At 43.3% G+C, this 20,316-nt stretch overlaps 1 protein-coding gene across 2 annotated transcripts in view; it reads right to left on the bottom strand.

The window, feature by feature from the left end:
* LOC149984848 (collagen alpha-1(VI) chain-like) overlaps positions 1 to 20,316 on the bottom strand; it is a 45,702-nt gene that overhangs the window by 22,746 nt on the left and 2,640 nt on the right. Inside the window, exons 2-24 of one of the 2 annotated variants that reach the window (XM_090189098.1) lie at positions 18,288 to 18,431; positions 13,645 to 13,774; positions 10,831 to 11,037; positions 9,832 to 9,988; positions 8,984 to 9,097; positions 8,813 to 8,833; positions 8,605 to 8,625; positions 8,406 to 8,450; positions 6,711 to 6,764; positions 6,509 to 6,553; positions 6,166 to 6,192; positions 5,976 to 6,002; positions 5,787 to 5,831; positions 4,670 to 4,723; positions 2,573 to 2,635; positions 2,418 to 2,480; positions 2,228 to 2,281; positions 2,058 to 2,093; positions 999 to 1,124; positions 759 to 821; positions 592 to 654; positions 460 to 510; positions 273 to 308 (exon numbers count right to left, since the gene is read on the bottom strand). In XM_090189098.1, coding sequence (XP_090045224.1) covers positions 273 to 308; positions 460 to 510; positions 592 to 654; positions 759 to 821; positions 999 to 1,124; positions 2,058 to 2,093; positions 2,228 to 2,281; positions 2,418 to 2,480; positions 2,573 to 2,635; positions 4,670 to 4,723; positions 5,787 to 5,831; positions 5,976 to 6,002; positions 6,166 to 6,192; positions 6,509 to 6,553; positions 6,711 to 6,764; positions 8,406 to 8,450; positions 8,605 to 8,625; positions 8,813 to 8,833; positions 8,984 to 9,097; positions 9,832 to 9,988; positions 10,831 to 11,037; positions 13,645 to 13,774; positions 18,288 to 18,384 — 1,599 coding nt within the window. In that variant the 5' untranslated portion in view covers positions 18,385 to 18,431. The remainder of the gene's footprint in view (positions 1 to 272; positions 309 to 459; positions 511 to 591; positions 655 to 758; positions 822 to 998; positions 1,125 to 2,057; positions 2,094 to 2,227; positions 2,282 to 2,417; positions 2,481 to 2,572; positions 2,636 to 4,669; positions 4,724 to 5,786; positions 5,832 to 5,975; positions 6,003 to 6,165; positions 6,193 to 6,508; positions 6,554 to 6,710; positions 6,765 to 8,405; positions 8,451 to 8,604; positions 8,626 to 8,812; positions 8,834 to 8,983; positions 9,098 to 9,831; positions 9,989 to 10,830; positions 11,038 to 13,644; positions 13,775 to 18,287; positions 18,432 to 20,316) is intronic. The other variant, XM_090189095.1, reaches the window with a different exon arrangement.

Below are 20,316 nucleotides of genomic sequence, written 5' to 3'. Positions count from 1 at the left end.
AAACCTGCAGGTCCTCTCAGACCAGGGTATCCAGACAGACAGACAGACAGACAGACAGACAGACAGACAGACCTTTAAACCTGCAGGTCCTCTCAGACCAGGGTATCCAGACAGACAGACAGACAGACAGACAGACAGACGTTTAAACCTGCAGGTCCTCTCAGACCAGGGTATCCAGACAGACAGACAGACAGACCTTTAAACCTGCAGGTCCTCTCAGACCAGGGTATCCAGACAGACAGACAGACAGACAGACAGACAGACAGACAGACCTTTAAACCTGCAGGTCCTCTCAGACCAGGGTATCCCTGTAAGAAGATGAACGAAAAATCGGAAATAGGCAAATGAGGTCCATGGACATTTTGTCCAGACAATGTTGATAAATCATACTTGTAACTAAGAATCAAAACATGAATGCCTACTTATTGCTCAGAAATTCACTGCTGAAGAAATACAGACCTGGAACCCTGGATATCCAGGTTGGCCTTCTCCCTGTGTTCCAGCATCACCCTGAAGAGAGAATCAAGATAATATTGTGTATTCAGAATATTAGCCTCATGATAAATCAGATAAGCTCTTCAATACACTCACCCTTTTCCCAATGGGCCCTGCATCTCCTGGTGCTCCTGGAGGCCCCCTGGGGCCCTTAACACCCTGGGGGGAGAGACCCTGGTCAAAACATGCATTGTAGTTTGCATGTGTTACCACGTGGTACAGCTGTGTCATCATCGAAATCATTAAATGACTGGCCATCGTACCGCAGGCCCGTAAGGTCCCGGCTCTCCTCTGTACCCTTTGAGCCCAGACACTCCACTCAGACCCTTTCAGGGGGAAGAAATGAAGAGAGGGGGTGCGACAATGACTGGAGGTAAAACATCAACCTATATTTAGCAATAGCCCATGAGAGAGCTAGCCTGTTCCCCAAGAAGGTGTTGGTGGAACCATATAAGAAAGAACAAGTGATCACACAGAGTAATAGAGGACCGAGGGACACTCACCTGTGAACCCACGTCTCCAGCCTGACCTTCATGACCCTGTGCTCCAGCAGAGCCTGTGTCACCCGTCTCCCCTTGACCACCTCTTATTCCTGGAGCACCTCTTAGTCCCCTCTCTCCCCCTACACCCTTAAGAGAGACAAATAGGAAGAGAGGAAGAGAGAGTGTCATGTGTGCTCCCTCTCCGGCCTCTAGGTCACCAGGCTGCTCGTTAAGGCGCACACCTGTCACCATTACGCGCACCTGCGCATCGTCAGACTCATCTGGACTCCATCCCTTCCTTTATTACCTGCCCTATATATGTCACTCCCTTTGGTTCCTTCCCCGGGCATCATTGTTTCTATTTCATGTCTGTGTGCTGTTTGTGTTTCTTGTTTTGTATTTAGTTGTATTTATTTATTAAACAACAAACTCCCTGAACTTGCTTCCTGACTCTCAGCACACGTCGTTACAGAGAGAGAGAGGTCACCAGCTTGGATGTGAACAGCATTGTTCAGCTAAACAGCAACTTCCCATCGGTCAACAAGGCCATTTTACCATAATGTAAACATCAAAGGGTTTACAAAAGCTAAACCAACTTTTTTGATTCATTATATACTAATGTGTTTTCTTTTACAGTGATACAACTATTTAATTCAGCCATTTAGTCAATGTAGAGCAGGGATCATCAACTAGATTTCTTGAGCAGATTGTCGGGTGGACCGGAGCATAGTTACAAATAGAAAGCAAATTGACCTCAAGAAGCCCTGCTTACATTTGTATTCAATCAAGTTTCTCTCTATTATGCGTGTGAATACTTGGGAACAGATTTCTTAAATTCCCTTGGAGCTGATTTCCTGTTGTCCAACAATAAAACATAATCAGATGTCACTTATTTTTTAGAAAACTTGGGGGGTCAAATAAAACCACCCCCGGGCCAAATTCGGCCCATGCGCCATCAGTTGGGGTACCCTGATGTTCAGATATCTAGTAAGATATGTGTCTTCCTGTGTCAGATTATGTGGACAGTGTTCGTCCTGGTCCAGATGTTGTATTGATTCTAGAACTAGCTGAGTTCCAAACCTCTGTGCCTGGCGCTCCAGACGGTCCAAAGTCCCCCTGTAAAACACAAAGGTGGACAGGTGCCTGAGGTCATTGTCCAAATGTTATTGGTTATGGCATCATTTTTCCATTCAACTATAAAAAAATACACCGATACATTTGGGCGTTTATCACAACTGGCACAACTTTACTTCGTCTCCTTGGTCACCCTTATTTCCAGGTCCTCCGATTGGTCCAGGCTCCCCCTACAGACACAGATGAAACAATACAGCCACACAGAAAAGCTATCCTGTGTGATAGATGGATGGATGATTGAATGATCAAATTATTGATTAATTGATTGATTTGATTAGTTGATAAAGCAATAAATTGATTGATTACCTTGGCTCCGTTGGCTCCAGACACTCCAGGAACCCCTGGCTCCCCAGGTGTTCCCATCTCTCCCTGTGGACAGGAAGGTCAAATAGAAACTTAAGTCACTCACACATTAAATAATGCAGAACAGACAATTAAGGTGCTGGGTATGACAGAGTTACCTTTTGTCCAGGTAATCCATAAGATCCTTCATCTCCTTTCTGCCCCAGAGGACCTGGCTCCCCCTATCAGAGGAAACAGTCATTACCAACATCAACCAGTCTGAACTTAAATATGAATACTTCAGATCAGAGGAAACTTAAATATGAATACTTTAGATCAGAGGAAACAGTCATTACCAACATCAACCAGTCTGAACTTAAATATGAATACTTCAGATCAGAGGAAACAGTCATTACCAACATCAACCAGTCTGAACTTAATTATGAATACTTTAGATCAGAGGAAACAGTCATTACCAACATCAACCAGTCTGAACTTAAATATGAATACTTCAGATCAGAGGAAACAGTCATTACCAACATCAACCAGTCTGAACTTAATTATGAATACTTTAGATCAGAGGAAACAGTCATTACCAACATCAACCAGTCTGAACTTAAATATGAATACTTCAGATCAGAGGAAACAGTCATTACCAACATCAACCAGTCTGAACTTAATTATGAATACTTCAGATCAGAGGAAACAGTCATTACCAACATCAACCAGTCTGAACTTAAATATGAATACTTCAGATCAGAGGAAACAGTCATTACCAACATCAACCAGTCTGAACTTAAATATGAATACTTCAGATCAGAGGAAACTTAAACATGAATACTTCAGATCAGAGGAAACAGTCATTACCAACATCAACCAGTCTGAACTTAAATATGAATACTTCAGATATAACTAACAGCATGAATCTACTATTTATCTAGTATTATTCTATCCAAGTGGGTGACTGGTAAAGACTCCCAAACAAATAAACTCCCACTCATACCCCAATCAGATATAAACAAACAAAAGGATTGTTCTTATCCGCCTGGCTAATTACCCCAACCATGGCAGAAAAAACACACTCAAAATAACTCTGTCTCATCTTCTGATTTTGTTTGAACTGAATTGCTTTCAACCGCAGAATGAAGCACACCTGCTTTAACAGCAAAAAGGGAATGACTATGAAGTCTGCTGAGGACAGAGTTATGGGAATAATGTGTAGTATCGTAACTCCCTGTTTGCAGTACATGTCAGTCTATTGACTAGCTCTGGCTCCTAGAGCGCTATTGGCTACCAAGTGGTTCTTGGCTGTGGGGGTAAAATTCTGGAAAATTATGAACGCTTGGTGTAACGCTCCCAGAGTTTCACTGTAACTAGTCTAGGAGGTCATGAATACAGTAAGCCGTGGTGTGTGCGGGTGTGTGTGGTGCGTGTAGTGTGTGTGTTGGTGTGTGTGGTGCGTGTAGTGTGTGTGTAGTGTGTGTGTGTGGATGTGTGTGGTGCGTGTAGTGTGTGTGTGGGTGAGTGTGGTGAGTGTGGTGTGTGTGTGTGGGTTCGTGTGGTGCGTGTGTGGGTTCGTGTGGTGAGTGTGGTGAGTGTGTGGGTTTGTGTGGTGAGTGTGGTGAGTGTGGTGTGTGTGTGGGTGAGTGTGGTGCGTGTGTGGGTTCGTGTGGTGAGTGTGGTGAGTGTAGTGTGTGTGTGGGTTTGAGTGGTGAGTGTGGTGTGTGTGTGTGGGTGAGTGTGGTGCGTGTGTGGGTTTGTGTGGTGAGTGTGGTGTGTGTGTGTGTGTGGGTGAGTGTGGTGCGTGTGTGGGTTTGTGTGGTGAGTGTGGTGTGTGTGTGGGTTTGTGTGGTGAGTGTGGTGAGTGTGGTGTGTGTGTGGGTGAGTGTGGTGCGTGTGTGGATTCGTGTGGTGAGTGTGGTGAGTGTGTGTGGGTGAGTGTAGTGTGTGTGTGGGTTTGTGTGGTGAGTGTGGTGTGTGTGTGTGGATGAGTGTGGTGCGTGTGTGTGTGGGTGAGTGTAGTGTGTGTGTGGGTTTGTGTGGTGAGTGTGGTGTGTGTGTGTGGGTGAGTGTGGTGCGTGTGTGGGTTTGTGTGGTGAGTGTGGTGTGTGTGTGTGGGTTTGAGTGGTGAGTGTGGTGTGTGTGTGTGGGTGAGTGTGGTGTGTGTGTGGGTTTGTGTGGTGAGTGTGGTGTGTGTGTGTGGATGAGTGTGGTGCGAGTGTGGGTTCGTGTGGTGACTCTGGCTACATGACCTTGCATGACTCCCATAGACTTACCTCTGCCCCCTCGTCTCCTTTACAACCAGACAGGCCCATAACCCCAGAGTCTCCCTACAGAGAGAGAAAGAGAGAGGGTGACGTGGGAGTTTACTGCACATTTCATGGAATAACACAAACATGTGTGACCTCACTGAAGGTTTCCAGAGAAACAGAACTCTCTAATGTACTTTGTAATCTGGAACTACTACACAGTTTTTTGCTCTAAAAAACATCTGCTCTGGTTTGAGAAACATGTCAAGGGATTCAGGACCCGGGGTGGAGGTGGAGGTGGGGGTGGGGACTGTCTTTACACTAAATCTTCAATTTGAATAATTTTTGGGGTAAATCTTTTTTAATTATTTGACTTTATTTATTTATATATATATATTAAATATATATTATTTTATTTCAGAAAAAACAGTGTACAGACAAAAAGTATAGAAACAGACAATGATAACATATGCTTATTAGTGATAACATAGTTTTATTTGTGAATTTACATAGATGAATATGACGTTTTTCCATTAGTGCAATTCAATTAATGAAGTAAAATAGTTTTTCTTTATCCTTTTCATAGTTAAGGAACTTCCTGTCAAATCTCCCAGGGGGGGGGGGGGGGGGGGGGGGGGGGTCTAAAGGGATGTGACCATGAGGCTTTAGTGCTGAACATTTAGTCTATAAAACACCTATATGAATCATCTGGCTCATATCCACCATACAGCACCTGGATCGGTTTTAAGATAATTTTTTTGGCACCCTGTTATGCTCCATATAGTGCCTCACGGGGATGGACAAAAGTATTGCTCTGTACTGTATAATAGGTCCAGAGCCTATGGAAGAAGGTACAGGTGTTACATAATACTAACAGCCTTCAGCATGGGCTGAGCCATCCTTCGTCTGTATTTCATTCTCATCTTGTTTTCGTCTCAACCCCTCTAATAATTCTGGAATATGGGTGTATATAAAGGGAGACCTGTGAGGGCGAAGCCTGCATCCCTGTTTAATTGGTCACTCACACTTTACGAGGCCTTGATAGCCTTGTTTTTCTGTTTGTAAGTTTACAGAGTGATACTCTTGTTAAACATTTAATAATGTGGGGGCTGTGTGTTGAGTAAGAGGTAGAAAACAAACAAACCACAAGGCCATCCTTCCCGTCCACTCCATCCGCTCCTTTCTCACCCTAGAAACACATGGGTCACATGACTTCATTCCCACCACTGCAACTGGTTGAATTGGTGAGTATGTGACAATGTGCATGACTGAATGGATGGATGGACACATGAATGAATGAATGAATGAATGATGCATAAGATCAACAACATACCTTTTGTCCAGATGGTCCTCTTGGACCCTGTAGGGCAAAATAACGTTTGAACATTTTGACAGCTGAACCTATGGCTGTTGGATGATTTGATGTGATGTATTCTTTGTTTACATTATTTACGTATGTACTACAAGGTTTATAAACACTATTATAATCACTATTACTCTCCACAAAATCGATGAGAGCTTACTCTGTCACCAGTAGGACCACGGTCACCCTGTAGAGAAAGAGAGTGACGAATATCAGAGTTTAGCTTCTAAGCACTTAATACGGATCGGGACAGTTAAAATTCCTGGTGTTGGAAACACTGGAAACATATGGCATATTTCAATCCAGTTAAGTGAATGCTCATGGAACATTGCATTAGCTAACCTCAAACAGCCAGACAAGTATGTCTCTAAATATTGCATTTACGCCATAGCTCTAAATTCTACCAGGCAATGTTACATTATAGCTAACCAGCATGTGTTATGAATAATCTAAAACATTCAAAGTGGTACATATTTTTATTTTAGATAAATAATCACTCTGACCTTCTCTCCTCTGTGTCCTTGGGGCCCTTGGTCACCTGCATTCCCCTAGGTGACAAAGATATGATCCACATGTGATCCACATATGATCCACATTGCCTGTAGCCATAATCTGTAGCATCAAACAGGCTACAAAGCATAATGTCTCCACAGTCTACAGTCAGCAGACAGACAAGCTCATGTTCTGTAATGTGTCATATACTACCTTTGCTCCCAAACTTCCCGGTCTCCCGGCAACCCCCTGACGTCCTGGAGTTCCCTGAAAAAAATAATCATATCTATTTCTCATTGTCATCAGTCAACCTCTTCCAGTGTTAGTCATTCTGAAGCAGAGTCTGAGTGAAGCCGTTTGTATAAACTGTGTTAAGCTACAGGAAGCTTCTGTCCCCAAGCAATACGACTGATAAATAGATGACAAAATAGCTACATGGACTATCTGAGTTAACCTTGTATCTTTACTGAGCTTTTATTTTTATTTGTGTACTGTCTCTGTTCACACACACAGGGCCCTACACACACACACACACACACACACACACACACACACACACACACACACACACACAGTCTCTGTTCACACGCACAGGGCCCTACACACACACACACACACACACACACACACACACACACACACACACACACACACACACACACACACACACACACACACACACACTGTCTCTGTTCACACACACACACACACACACACACACACACACACACACACAGTCTCTTATCACACGCACAGGGTCCTACACACACACACACACACACACACACACACACACACACACACACACACACACATACACACACACACATACACACACACACACACACACACACACACACACACACACACACACACACACACACACACACACACACACACACACACACACACACACACACACACACACACACACACACACACACACATATCCTGTTGCCTAGTCACCTTACCCTTATATACATATATATATATCTACCTCCAACATTCCAATGTTCCTGCACATTGTAAATATGGTATTGGAACTGACCCTGTATATAGTATGCTTACTTACTTACTTATTGTTAGGTTTTGAGTTTGCAAGAAAGGCATTTCACTGTACTTGTGCATGTGACATTATACCCTTTCCCCCAAAATTCCCATTGAGACAGAGAAGAAAGTCTTGGACTTGCCAGACTGCCAGAAGTTGTGCACAGAACACGGTACTGTACAATAGAATCAATCAAACTAAGCTTTTTCAGTTCCACTACCTCCTCGTCTCCTTAATGCATTTCTTAGCTGGAACACACAACAGCTGTGTTGACTAGCAGTGGGCTAGGCAGGCCATCTGGACGCCATGATTAGATCAGACACAGAGAAGGCCAGAGTCATTTGTCCCCATCAGGTAAACAGGGGCCTGGGGGCACGCTCAGATCACACATAGAAATGTATGTTATAGAGTGGACATGATTCCCTATTCCACATGACATAGAAGCATGGCTTTGCTATGTAATATATTTCTATATATTTCTATCTGAATGTTCCATAACGCTGCACCCCCATGGAATACGGTCCTGGTAAAGCCCCTTCTCCACCCCCCCAACGCTTACTAATCCCTTACTTAGTCACTGAGAGTTGGAGCTAAGCAAACCATCAGTAATTTGAGGTAAGTATAAGGTAAGGTAAGTATATCTAAGAACGCAGCGATGGGCATTTTCAACATTTTCACCAATAGCTAAGGTGGGCGACAGATAGCCTAGCGGTTAAGAGCGTTGGGCCAGTGACTTAAAGGTTGCTGTTTGAATCTGTCGATGTGCCCTTGAGCAAGGCACTCTAATAACCCTAATTGACGAGCGTCTGGTAAATCTAAATGTGGTGTTTTAACTAAAAGGAAAACAGAGAGCACCCTACCGCGCCCCCTCCTGCACCAGCAGGGCCTTGAGATCCCAGGGGAGCCTGTGAAACAAAGAACACGGATGAGAAAGACCTCTGACTCCACTGGACCCCATATTAAGACTATACTGAGATCAGATTAATCAAGACAAACAATCTATAATGAAGTTTTCTGCGAGATCATGTTGAAAAGGGACGACAATGTGATCAGGCTTACCTTGCACTCGAACGAACAGCACTGAAAAAGAACAATAAACCTAAATCAACCCCAGTCATAATCACTGTTCATAAATAAGATCACAAACAACAATCATCACACTGTATTGGTCGGGAACTATCAAATCAAATTGTATTGGTAACATACACATATTTAGCCGATGTTGTAGCGAAATGCTTGTATCAAAAAGACTGAAGAAAAAACTCACCACAGATTCAGAATCCTTGTACTACAGATCCATAAAAGAAGAGACATTTGGTTAGAATAGTCTGTTTGGGCAACAAAAAAATGGCCTACAGTAAATTACATTTAGGTACAGGGCCTTGGTTTAAAAATGGCCGCTTGTATGATGGTAACTATGTGACGATGGTGTACTCACCATGGTAGACACTATGGAGCTGATGGTGTTCCTAACAACCTGCGGGTCCTCACTAGTAGCAGACATGTTATGGGTGTGTTGTACATCTGTTGCTATGGAACCAAGTCTGTTGTCCTGCAGAGAGAGAGAGAGAGAGAGAGAGAGAGAGAGAGAGAGAGAGAGAGAGAGAGAGAAAGAGAGGTGGAGGGGGAGAGAGAGAGAGAGAGAGAGAGAGAGAGAGAGAGAGAGAGATGTGGAGGGGGATAGAGAGAGAGAGAGAGAGAGAGGTGGAGGGGGAGAGAGAGAGAGAGAGAGAGAGAGAGAGAGAGAGAGAGAGAGAGAGAGAGAGAGAGAGAGAGAGAGAGAGGTGGAGGGGGAGAGAGAGAGAGTGAGAGCGAGCCTTAGAGACAGAGCAGAGACTGAAACACTGAAAAACTACCTCAAACTAGAAAAACTACCGTAAAAAAGGCTGTTTTAATTGTTTTAATTATTTTTTATTTTTTATTTAACTAGGAAAGTCAGTTAAGAACAAATTCTTATTTACAATGATGGCCTACCCGGACGACGCTGGGCCAAATGTGCGCCGCCCTATGGGACTCCCAATCACGACCGTATGTGATAAAGCCTGTATTTTGGCATACCCACACATTCTTGAGGTGCAAGAGAAGAATGCAAAGACTACATATAAATATATAATATATAAAATACAGTGGGATCCTTGAGTTAAAAAACTCAAGGATGTGAGACTACAGCCAATCCAGTTTGTTTGAGCAGTATTAGTTATTGTATTTCCATGACCACTACAGAGGGCAAAGTTCTCTGTCTACAACCTGGACCTTCTAGCCAGAGCTCTATTCCCTCTTGATTACCAGGTGATGTGGAGTGATAGCCACGCTGAAGATGTTAATGTTCATGGCTCTGGCCTCAGACACGGTGTGTGCCACCCCGCCACACGGCTCCTTATAGCCGTCCAGCGGGTGGCCATCTGTCACCACCACCATGTACTTGTTGCCATGGAGAGGAGAGCTGTGGGTTGAAGAAAGAGATACAACGAAGCAGAACGTGTGAGTCAAACGGGATCCTTTCTGTATAATTGTGGAGCAGACTTTATTTTGTCAGAAGCTTTGTGGAGGAACTCCATCTCCTAGGAGAGGTTTGAATGTCTATCTGTTTACCCCTGCAAAGATGCAGGAAATGTGTTTTAACTTGCCAAAGTATTTTCCTAAGGGCACTATAGAAGTGAAGGAGGAACGTATTACACAATATCAAAATATCATGCACGGTATATTGGGATGAAACGCATGTGTTTTAAGACACTCTCTCACACACGTCACATTTAACATGGATACATGCAGACACAGACAGACAGACAGACAGACAGACAAGACTAACTAACTAACTAACTAACTGACTGATCGATCGATCGATTGACTGGTACTAACTACTCAATCAACCAATCTGTCAAGCCCTGATCTGTTTCACCTGTCCTTGTGATCGTCTCCACCCACTCCAGGTGTCGCTTATTTTCCACAGTGTATTTATCCCAGTGTTTCCTGTCTCTCTGAGCCAGTTCATCTTGTATGTTTCCAAGTCAACCAGCGTGTTTCTCCCCGTGCTCCTGCTTTTGCTAGTCCTCCCGGTTTTGACCCCATGCCTGTTTTCTGGACTCCGTAACCCGCCTGCCTGTCCAGTCTGCCTGCCCTGACCTCGAGCCTGCCTGCCACTCTGTACCTCCTGGACTCTGATCTGGTTTTGACCTTTTGCCTGTCCACGACCATTCTCTCTCTACCCTTTTTTAACTAATAAATATAAAATACTCAAACCATCTGCATCTGGGCCCTGAGCCCTTATACAATCAATGGACTCACCCTGTCATCAGCTGCCCTGTTGCTACGGAGATGGCACAGTCGGTGTGGGTTCCCTTGCCGATGTAGCGAATGTCCTGTATAGCTCTCTTCAGCTGAGCTCTTCCTTGGGCCTCCTTGGTGCTGGTCAGCTCCCTCATCACCTTTACCTCATCACTGTAGTGCAGCACTCCCACACTCCACGTCAGGTTACGCTCACAGCGGTAGTATCTAGATGAGTACAGGCAGAGCTATGTCACAATGGCACACAAAGAGTGACACCAAGCAAGTTACCTCTGATCTACATGCACTACAGGGACAATTCCCCTAAATCAGCAGTATTTAATTTACTGTCTACAGATTAGAAGGCAGGGAGTTCACTCATGGGAATGATGTATTGATTCCCAGAGGGGAGAAAGTGGTACTAAAACCTGATAGAACAAATCTATTACAAGTTTGCCATCTTGTCAGGCCCCAAGCACATTTACACCCATCGTCCTCCTGCTATTTTCTCCAGTACCCAATCAAACCATCAGGCAGTTGCTATTCTGATGAAGTCAATGAAAGATACATAAATACTCAACCAACCGTGTCAAGAACCAGGAGCTGTCAAGAACTAGGTGTTCTTTAGCTCTTTAAACTTTAGGCCAGTAGCATTTTGCATACTTCAGTAGGATCACATCACTAATGAATCACATCACAAAAAAAAAAATCTACTATTTTGGCTGTTTTGCAAAGAAGTTGTGCTGAGTCAGACACATTAGTGGATACACCATGATCTTTGGCAAATGGCATACTTGGACTTTTATCCTTCCTTTATAAACATTGAGCTGATTATATTTTATTGTACAACAATGTCTTGAATCACAGGGCTTCTCCAAAACATGGGCCCCAATTCAATAAATGTCAGATAATGACAAAGCTCACTGTGTGCCTGCATGACTGAAAGTGTTGTTCTCTTATATGTGTATTTCTGATCACGTGAAGACGTCATTCATCAGGTCCTCTGAACAGGAGGACAACTCCTTAGCTGTAAGGTGAGACTTCGTTAGATGGAGAAAACATATCAACCTTTCTCTCAGTCAGGAATGCAGCTCAGTGCCCCAAAGGTAAACCCCAAACCTTTTCTGGGCGAATGATTTGGAATGGCTGCACTGAACAAACACACACAGTCACTCATTACACTTGCTGCCTGTCTGAGCTTGTTAGTGAGTAACACGCACACACACACACACACACACTGACGTACACACACACAGGCAATCGGTGATGAAGCGTATCGGTAAGGGCCACAGAAAACACATATTTTAACCGTAATAGTTGCACTGTTTCTGAACAGTGGGATGGCAAAAGCAAATCTATTACGATTATAATAGATAAGTTGCAGCATCTGTATAAATGCCGCTGGTCTTAGCAAAAAGCCCAATGCGTTTTGTAGTTCAACAAGATGAGCTGTCTTGTCCTCCGTAGACCGCTTTCCTTCAGTCAAATGACCAAATCGCCCCTCTAGTGGCCTCATGGATGGAATGTTATTCATATTTGTCATCATTTCATAATGAATAAACGTTTCTTTTTTTTACTCCCAAACTCCGGTGTTTTAATGTCAAACGATTTTGTTATATTTTTCTGTGATGTATATAAAGTGTAAGAGTGGAATGCAAACTTAAAATGTAATAAATTTGAACTCTATATCTGTCACAACCGGATCTGTTTCACCTGTCTTTGTGATTGTCTCCACCCCCCTCCAGGTGTTGCCCATCTCCCCCATTATCCCCTGTGTATTTATACCTGTGTTCTCTGTTTGTCTGTTGCCAGTTTGTCAAGTCAACCAGTGTTTTTGTTCTCAGCTCCTGCTTTTCCCAGTCTCTATTTTTCTCCCCCTCCTGGTTTTGACCCTTGGCTGACCTGACTTTGAACCCGGCTGCCTGACCACTCTGCCTGACCCTGCCTGCCGTCCGGTACCGTTGCCCCACCTCTGAATTATTGACCCCTGCCTACCCTGACCCTGAGCCTGCCTGCCGTCCGGTACCGTTGCCCCACCTCTGGTTTACTGACCCCTGCCTACCCTGACCCTGAGCCTGCCTGCCGTCCGGTACCGTTGCCCCACCTCTGGTTTACTGACCCCTGCCTACCTTGACCTGTCTATTGCCTGCCCTGTTGGATTATTAAACCATTGTTAATTTGACGTGTCTGCACCTGGGTCTTACCTTACCTGCATCATATTAACGCAACCCTGAGCACCATGTAAGGAGAGAAGCTGCTCTCATACACTACCTCTCAGCCCCGATTCATCACTGTAGAACCACAGTTCACACAGAGGTCAACACACAACCGTGTTTATAAGACTGCATGTAGTGTTGCAGACCTCCTGAGATGATCATCAACAACACATTGTCAGGAGAACACTACTGCCCAGAGCAGCTATCAATGGTCATTCTGCATGTCGCTTATCAGGGTGGGTCTGAGTGTGTGGTGAATAATACTGGTACAATATGACTGTATTTTTTAATAATGATCACAGAGGGGAGTTTAAGAAATTAAACAGGAGGTATGCCGATGGAGGCCTCTATAGGAGGATTGATATTGTTTGGTCTGCGCTAGTCTGTGGGGTGAATAAACGGTCAGGCGCGAGTTTCCCAGAAGCCTTGTCGCTAACATGACACTTGATTTCTCTTGGCAAGCTCGCCATAATCATTACTACGTAGCATTAATTACCGTTTAGTTGCCAAATGTCATGAATTGAAGTAAGGGACCTGAAAGCACCCATTGTTAACCACATCATTTCTTAATGAATACCAGTCATGTAGCTGAAACTGTCAGTATGGAGGTGATACACACCTAGTATTGAGCTGGTCCACAAAGTCCAGGGCAAACTTCTTGATCTGATCAACAAAGGAGCCGTAGGGCTTGGCCCTCAGTGCCACACTCTCTGAGGTGTCCAGAACAATGTACACATCCGCTGGGCAGTCTGGGGAAACAAGAAGGGGAGGATAATGTTAGATTTGACATGGCATAAAATAAATGTACAAGATATGGTGATACTGTGTTCAATATATATATATTTTTAAATGTATTCTGGATACTGAACCAGGCTTATTTTTTATTAAACTGACTGTTCTGGTTAAATTCAACTTCAGGACAGTTTTCAACACATATGATGAAAACGTACTCTGTTTTAGTCATTTACAAAAAGAAAGGAACTATGAAAAAAATCCATGAACAGACATTATGTGGAATTCCCACTGGTGAGCTCAATTCCCAAGAATTTCTGAAGAACAGCTGAACACACCATCCCCACTCTCAAACATGGTGGTGGCAGCATCATGGTTTGGGCCTGATTTTCTTCAGCAGGGACAGGGAAGATGGTTAAAATTGATGGGAAGATGGATGGAGCCAAATACAGGACCATTCTGGAAGAAAACCTGATGGAGTCTGCAAAAGACCTGAGACTGGGACGGAGATTTGTCTTCCAACAAGACAATGATCCAAAACATAAAGCAAAATCTACAATGGAATGGTTCAAAAATAAACATATCCAGGTGTTAGAATGGCCAAGTCAAAGTCCAGACCTGAATCCAATCGAGAATCTGTGGAAAGAACTGAAAACTGCTGTTCACAAATGCTCTCCATCCAACCTCACTGAGCTCGAGCTGTTTTGCAAGGAGGAATGGGAAAAAATGTCAGTCTCTCGATGTGCAAAACTGATAGAGACATACCCCAAGCGACTTACAGCTGTAATCGCAGCAAAAGGTGGCGCTACAAAGTATTAACTTAAGGGGGCTGAATAATTTTGCACGCCCAATTTTTCAGTTTTTGATTTGTTAAAAAAGTTTGAAATATCCAATAAATGTCGTTCCACTTCATGATTGTGTCCCACTTGTTGTTGATTCTTCACAAAAAAATACAGTTTTATATCTTTATGTTTGAAGCCTGAAATGTGGCAAAAGTTCGCAAAGTTCAAGGGGGCCGAATACTTTCGCAAGGCACTGTAAGTGCCATGGGATCTTTAATGACCTCAGAGAGTCAGGACACCGGGGTTAACACTCCTACTCTTACAATAAGTGTCATGGGATCCTTAATGACCTCAGAGAGTCAGGACACCGGGGTTAACACCCCTACTCTTAGAATAAGTGTCATGGGATCTTTAATGACCTCAGAGAGTCAGGACACCGGGGTTAACACCCCTACTCTTACAATAAGTGCCATGGGATCTTTAATGACCTCAGAGAGTCAGGACACTGGGGTTAACACCCCTACTCTTACAATAAGTGTCATGGGATCTTTAATGACCTCAGAGAGTCAGGACACCGGGGTTAACACCCCTACTCTTACAATAAGTGCCATGGGATCTTTAATGACCTCAGAGAGTCAGGACACCGGGGTTAACACCCCTACTCTTACAATAAGTGCCATGGGATCTCTAATGACCTCAGAGAGTCAGGACACCGGGGTTAACACCCCTACTCTTACAATAAGTGCCATGGGATCTTTAATGACCACAAAGAGTCAGGACACCGGGGTTAACACCCCTACTCTTACAATAAGTGCCATGGGATCTTTAATGACCTCAGAGAGTCAGGACACCGGGGTTAACACCCCTACTCTTACAATAAGTGCCATGGGATCTTTAATGACCTCAGAGAGTCAGGACACCGGGGTTAACACCCCTACTCTTACAATAAGTGCCATGGGATCTTTAATGACCGCAGAGAGTCAGGACACCGGGGTTAACACCCCTACTCTTACAATAAGTGCCATGGGATCTTTAATGACCGCAGAGAGTCAGGACACCGGGGTTAACACTCCTACTCTTACAATAAGTGCCATGGGTTCTTTAATGACTGCAGAGAGTCAGGACACCGGGGTTAACACCCCTACTCTTACAATAAGTGCCATGGGTTCTTTAATGACCGCAGAGAGTCAGGACACCAGTTTAACGTCCCATCCAAAAGATGGCACTCTACAAAGGGCAGTGTCCCCAATCACTGGCATATTCTTTAGACCAGAGGAAAGAGTGCTCCCTACTGGCCAACCAACAACACTTACAGGTAGCATCTGGTCTCCCATCCAGGGAATGACCAGGACCAACCCTGCTTAGCTTCAGAAGCAAGCCAGCAGTGGTATGCAGGGTGGTATGCTGCTGGCAGCATTTGAAATGTAATAAGTAACAAATGAAATAAGTACATTTGGGTGTCAGGGATAATTATTGGGAGTAGAATTTACATATTTTCTTTAGGAATGTAGTAGAGTAAAAGTAAAAGTAGTCAACAAAAAAATATATAGATACTGAAGAAAAAAAACGACTTAAGTAGTACTTTAAAGTATTTTTACATAATTACTTTACACCACTGGTCGTTGCTATAACAACTAGCATAGAATGCTTTCTGAACACAAATCCAATTTGGTCACAGCGTTTGGAGAGTCAGTTTTCCAGAATGGATTTGAAAAGAAATTTGAGCATTAAGGCCTGCAGTGTGAACAAAGCTTTAGCCTTATACAGACACATAGAGAAATGGCTGGTTCAATCCAAAGATCTTAGATCAAAGGTCTTATTACACAGGTACTCCATATATCAACATGTCGTAGTAGAGAGATTACATGCAACCTCCTAACGTCTGCTCAGAGGATATTGACTGACAACAAGATTTACTGACCTCCCTCTGTTTTCTATTACAGGGGTTGAGCACATTTGGGTTTGGTTAATCAATTTGGCCACTTTCCAAAATCATATACTGTATCATCTCCAGCACGAAACAACTGTCATTCAGACAGTACTCAGACCCCTTGAATTTGTTACGTTACAGCCTTATTCTAAAATGTATTAAATTATTTTTTTCCCTCAACAATCTACACAAAGTGAAAAAACTTTTAAACAATTTTGCAAATGTATAAAATATATTTTTTAAACGAAATACCTTATTTACATACGTATTCAGACCCTTTAGTATATGACTTGCAAAAATGGGGAGAAGGGCCTTGGTCAGGGAGGTGACAATGAACCCGATGGTCAATCTGAAAGAGCTCCAGATTTCCTCAGTGGAGATGGGAGAACCTTCCAGAAGGACAACCAACTCTGTAGCACTCCACCAATTAGGCCTTTATGGTAGAGTGGCCAGACAGCCCGCTTGGAGTTTGCCAAAAGGAACCTAAAGACTCTCAGACCAGGAGAAACAAGATTCTCTGGTCTAATGAATCCAAGATTTAACTCTTTGGCCTGAATACCAAGCGTCACGTCTGGAGGAAACCTGGCACCATCCCTATGGTGAAGCATGGTGGTGGCAGCATCATGCTGTGGGGATGTTTTTCAGTGGCAGGGACTGGAAGACTAGTCAGGATTGAGGGAAAGATGAACGGAGCAAAGTACAGAGACCTCCTTGGTGAAAACCTGCTCCAGAGCACTCAGGGCCACAGCCTGGGGCGAAGGTTCACCTTCCAACATGACAATGACCCTAAGCACACAGCCAAGACAATGCAAAAGTGGCGTCGGGACAAGTCTGTGAATGTCCTTGAGTGGTCCAGCCAGAGCCCGGACTTGAACCCGATCGACATCACTGGAGAGTCCTGAAAAGAGCTGTGTAGCAACACTCCCCATCCAACCTGACAGAGCTTGAGAAGATCTGCAGAGAACAATGAGAGAAACTCCCCAAATACAGGTGTGCCAAGCTTGTAGTGTCATACCCAAGAAGACTTGAGGCTGTAATCGCTGCCAAAGGTGCTTCAACAAAGTACTGAGTAAAGGGTCTGAAAACTTATGTAATTGTGATATTTCAGTTATTTTTATTTGCAAACATTTCTAAAAACCTGTTTTTGCTTTGTCATTATGGGCTATTGTGTGTAGATTGGTGAGTTAAAAAATAATTTAATAGATTTTAGTATAAGGCTGTAACGTAACAAAATTGAGAAAAAATAAAGGGGTCTGAATACTTTCCGAATGCACTGTATGTGAAAATTGCGCATTTATATGATCTGTGGTTAACAAGATAAGAGGAAAGAAATCCAAAGAAGTGCTTCTCTGACATCACAGGAAGGATACTTTTATTTTTTTAACAGTGATTATCAAAACCTTCAACGAGTTTCTAGCCAGAGGGAGGCTATTTTTCTTGATCCCCACGTCACCGCCAACCTCATAGTGTTCTAAAATCACTGTTTTTAAAATGTTTAAACTTTCGATGATGTCATCAAGTAGGATGTTTTCACTTTTTTTTATTATTATACAAAAACGTGTTGACTATGTGTTGACTATGGTACGGTGCTGGAGATGATGAAAATGAGGTTGATATGTGATGGAGTTGCCCTTTAAAGTGCATCTAAATTAATATTTACTACCCTTTCACTTGGCAACATTAAGGATTCTTGTGTTTAATGCTTTGCTTTGGCAAATGTTCAACAGATATTAAGCATTGGCATAACATCTTGCTAAGTAAAAAAAGAGTAGGCAGGAGAGCAAGGCTACTCAGCTACAGCTTGGCTTGATAGCCTACCATAGAGGTCTCCTCTGTTCCTCCCATTGAGAGAGCAGGCACCGTGGACTAGCGAGACCAACGAGAGAAGTAGAATAGCACCGGTCAGCTTCATCATGGTAGAGGCCTTTAGGAGACGCAGGGGAGAAGGGACTTCAGGAGAACCTAGAGGCCAAAGAAAAATATTCACTAAAAAGAGAATGTTTAAGCACATCCAGCTTGAGTGGTCAAAGCCTGAAACCCCTCTTCACACCCAGCCTCCATACATCCTGTTGTAGGTCTTTATAATCATCATCCAAATATAAATGCATCAGAATTTTCCTCAGTCAACATCGGTATCTACTACCTACCTTCAACAAGTCAACATCGGTATCTACTACCTACCTTCAACAAGTCAACATCGGTATCTACTACCTACCTTCAACAAGTCAACATCGGTATCTACTACGTACCTTCAACAAGTCAACATCGGTATCTACTACCTAACTTCAACAAGTCAACATCGGTATCTACTACCTACCTTCAACAAGTCAACATCGGTATCTACTACCTACCTTCAACAAGTCAACATCGGTATCTACTACCTACCTTCAACAAGTCAACATCGGTATCTACTACCTACCTTCAACAAGTCAACATCGGTATCTACTACCTACCTTCAACAAGTCAACATCGGTATCTACTACCTACCTTCAACAAGTCAACATCGGTATCTACTACCTACCTTCAACAAGTCAACATCGGTATCTACTACCTACCTTCAACAAGTCAACATCGGTATCTACTACCTACCTTCAACAAGTCAACATCGGTATCTACTACCTACCTTCAACAAGTCAACATCGGTATCTACTACCTACCTTCAACAAGTCAACATCGGTATCTACTACCTACCTTCAACAAGTCAACATCGGTATCTACTACGTACCTTCAACAAGTCAACATCGGTATCTACTACCTACCTTCAACAAGTCAACATCGGTATCTACTACCTACCTTCAACAAGTCAACATCGGTATCTACTACCTACCTTCAACAAGTCAACATCGGTATCTACTACCTACCTTCAACAAGTCAACATCGGTATCTACTACCTACCTTCAACAAGTCAACATTGGTATCTACTACCTACCTTCAACAAGTCAACATCGGTATCTACTACCTACCTTCAACAAGTCAACCTCGGTATCTACTACCTACCTTCAACAAGTCAACATCGGTATCTACTACCTACCTTCAACAAGTCAACATCGGTATCTACTACCTAACTTCAACAAGTCAACATCGGTATCTACTACCTACCTTCAACAAGTCAACATCGGTATCTACTACCTACCTTCAACAAGTCAACATCGGTATCTACTACCTACCTTCAACAAGTCAACATCGGTATCTACTACGTACCTTCAACAAGTCAACATCGGTATCTACTACCTACCTTCAACAAGTCAACATCGGTATCTACTACCTACCTTCAACAAGTCAACATCGGTATCTACTACCTACCTTCAACAAGTCAACATTGGTATCTACTACCTACCTTCAACAAGTCAACATCGGTATCTACTACCTACCTTCAACAAGTCAACCTCGGTATCTACTACCTACCTTCAACAAGTCAACATCGGTATCTACTACCTACCTTCAACAAGTCAACATCGGTATCTACTACCTAACTTCAACAAGTCAACATCGGTATCTACTACCTACCTTCAACAAGTCAACATCGGTATCTACTACCTACCTTCAACAAGTCAACATCGGTATCTACTACCTACCTTCAACAAGTCAACATCGGTATCTACTACGTACCTTCAACAAGTCAACATCGGTATCTACTACCTACCTTCAACAAGTCAACATCGGTATCTACTACCTACCTTCAACAAGTCAACATCGGTATCTACTACCTACCTTCAACAAGTCAACATCGGTATCTACTACCTACCTTCAACAAGTCAACATCGGTATCTACTACCTACCTTCAACAAGTCAACATCGGTATCTACTACCTACCTTCAACAAGTCAACATCGGTATCTACTACCTAC

The sequence above is a fragment of the Oncorhynchus mykiss genome, chromosome 2 (assembly GCF_057628025.1).
Source record: "Oncorhynchus mykiss isolate SJ-2025 chromosome 2, ASM5762802v1, whole genome shotgun sequence".
Taxonomy (NCBI): domain Eukaryota; kingdom Metazoa; phylum Chordata; class Actinopteri; order Salmoniformes; family Salmonidae; genus Oncorhynchus; species Oncorhynchus mykiss.
This window is presented reverse-complemented; position numbering and strand designations above follow the sequence as displayed.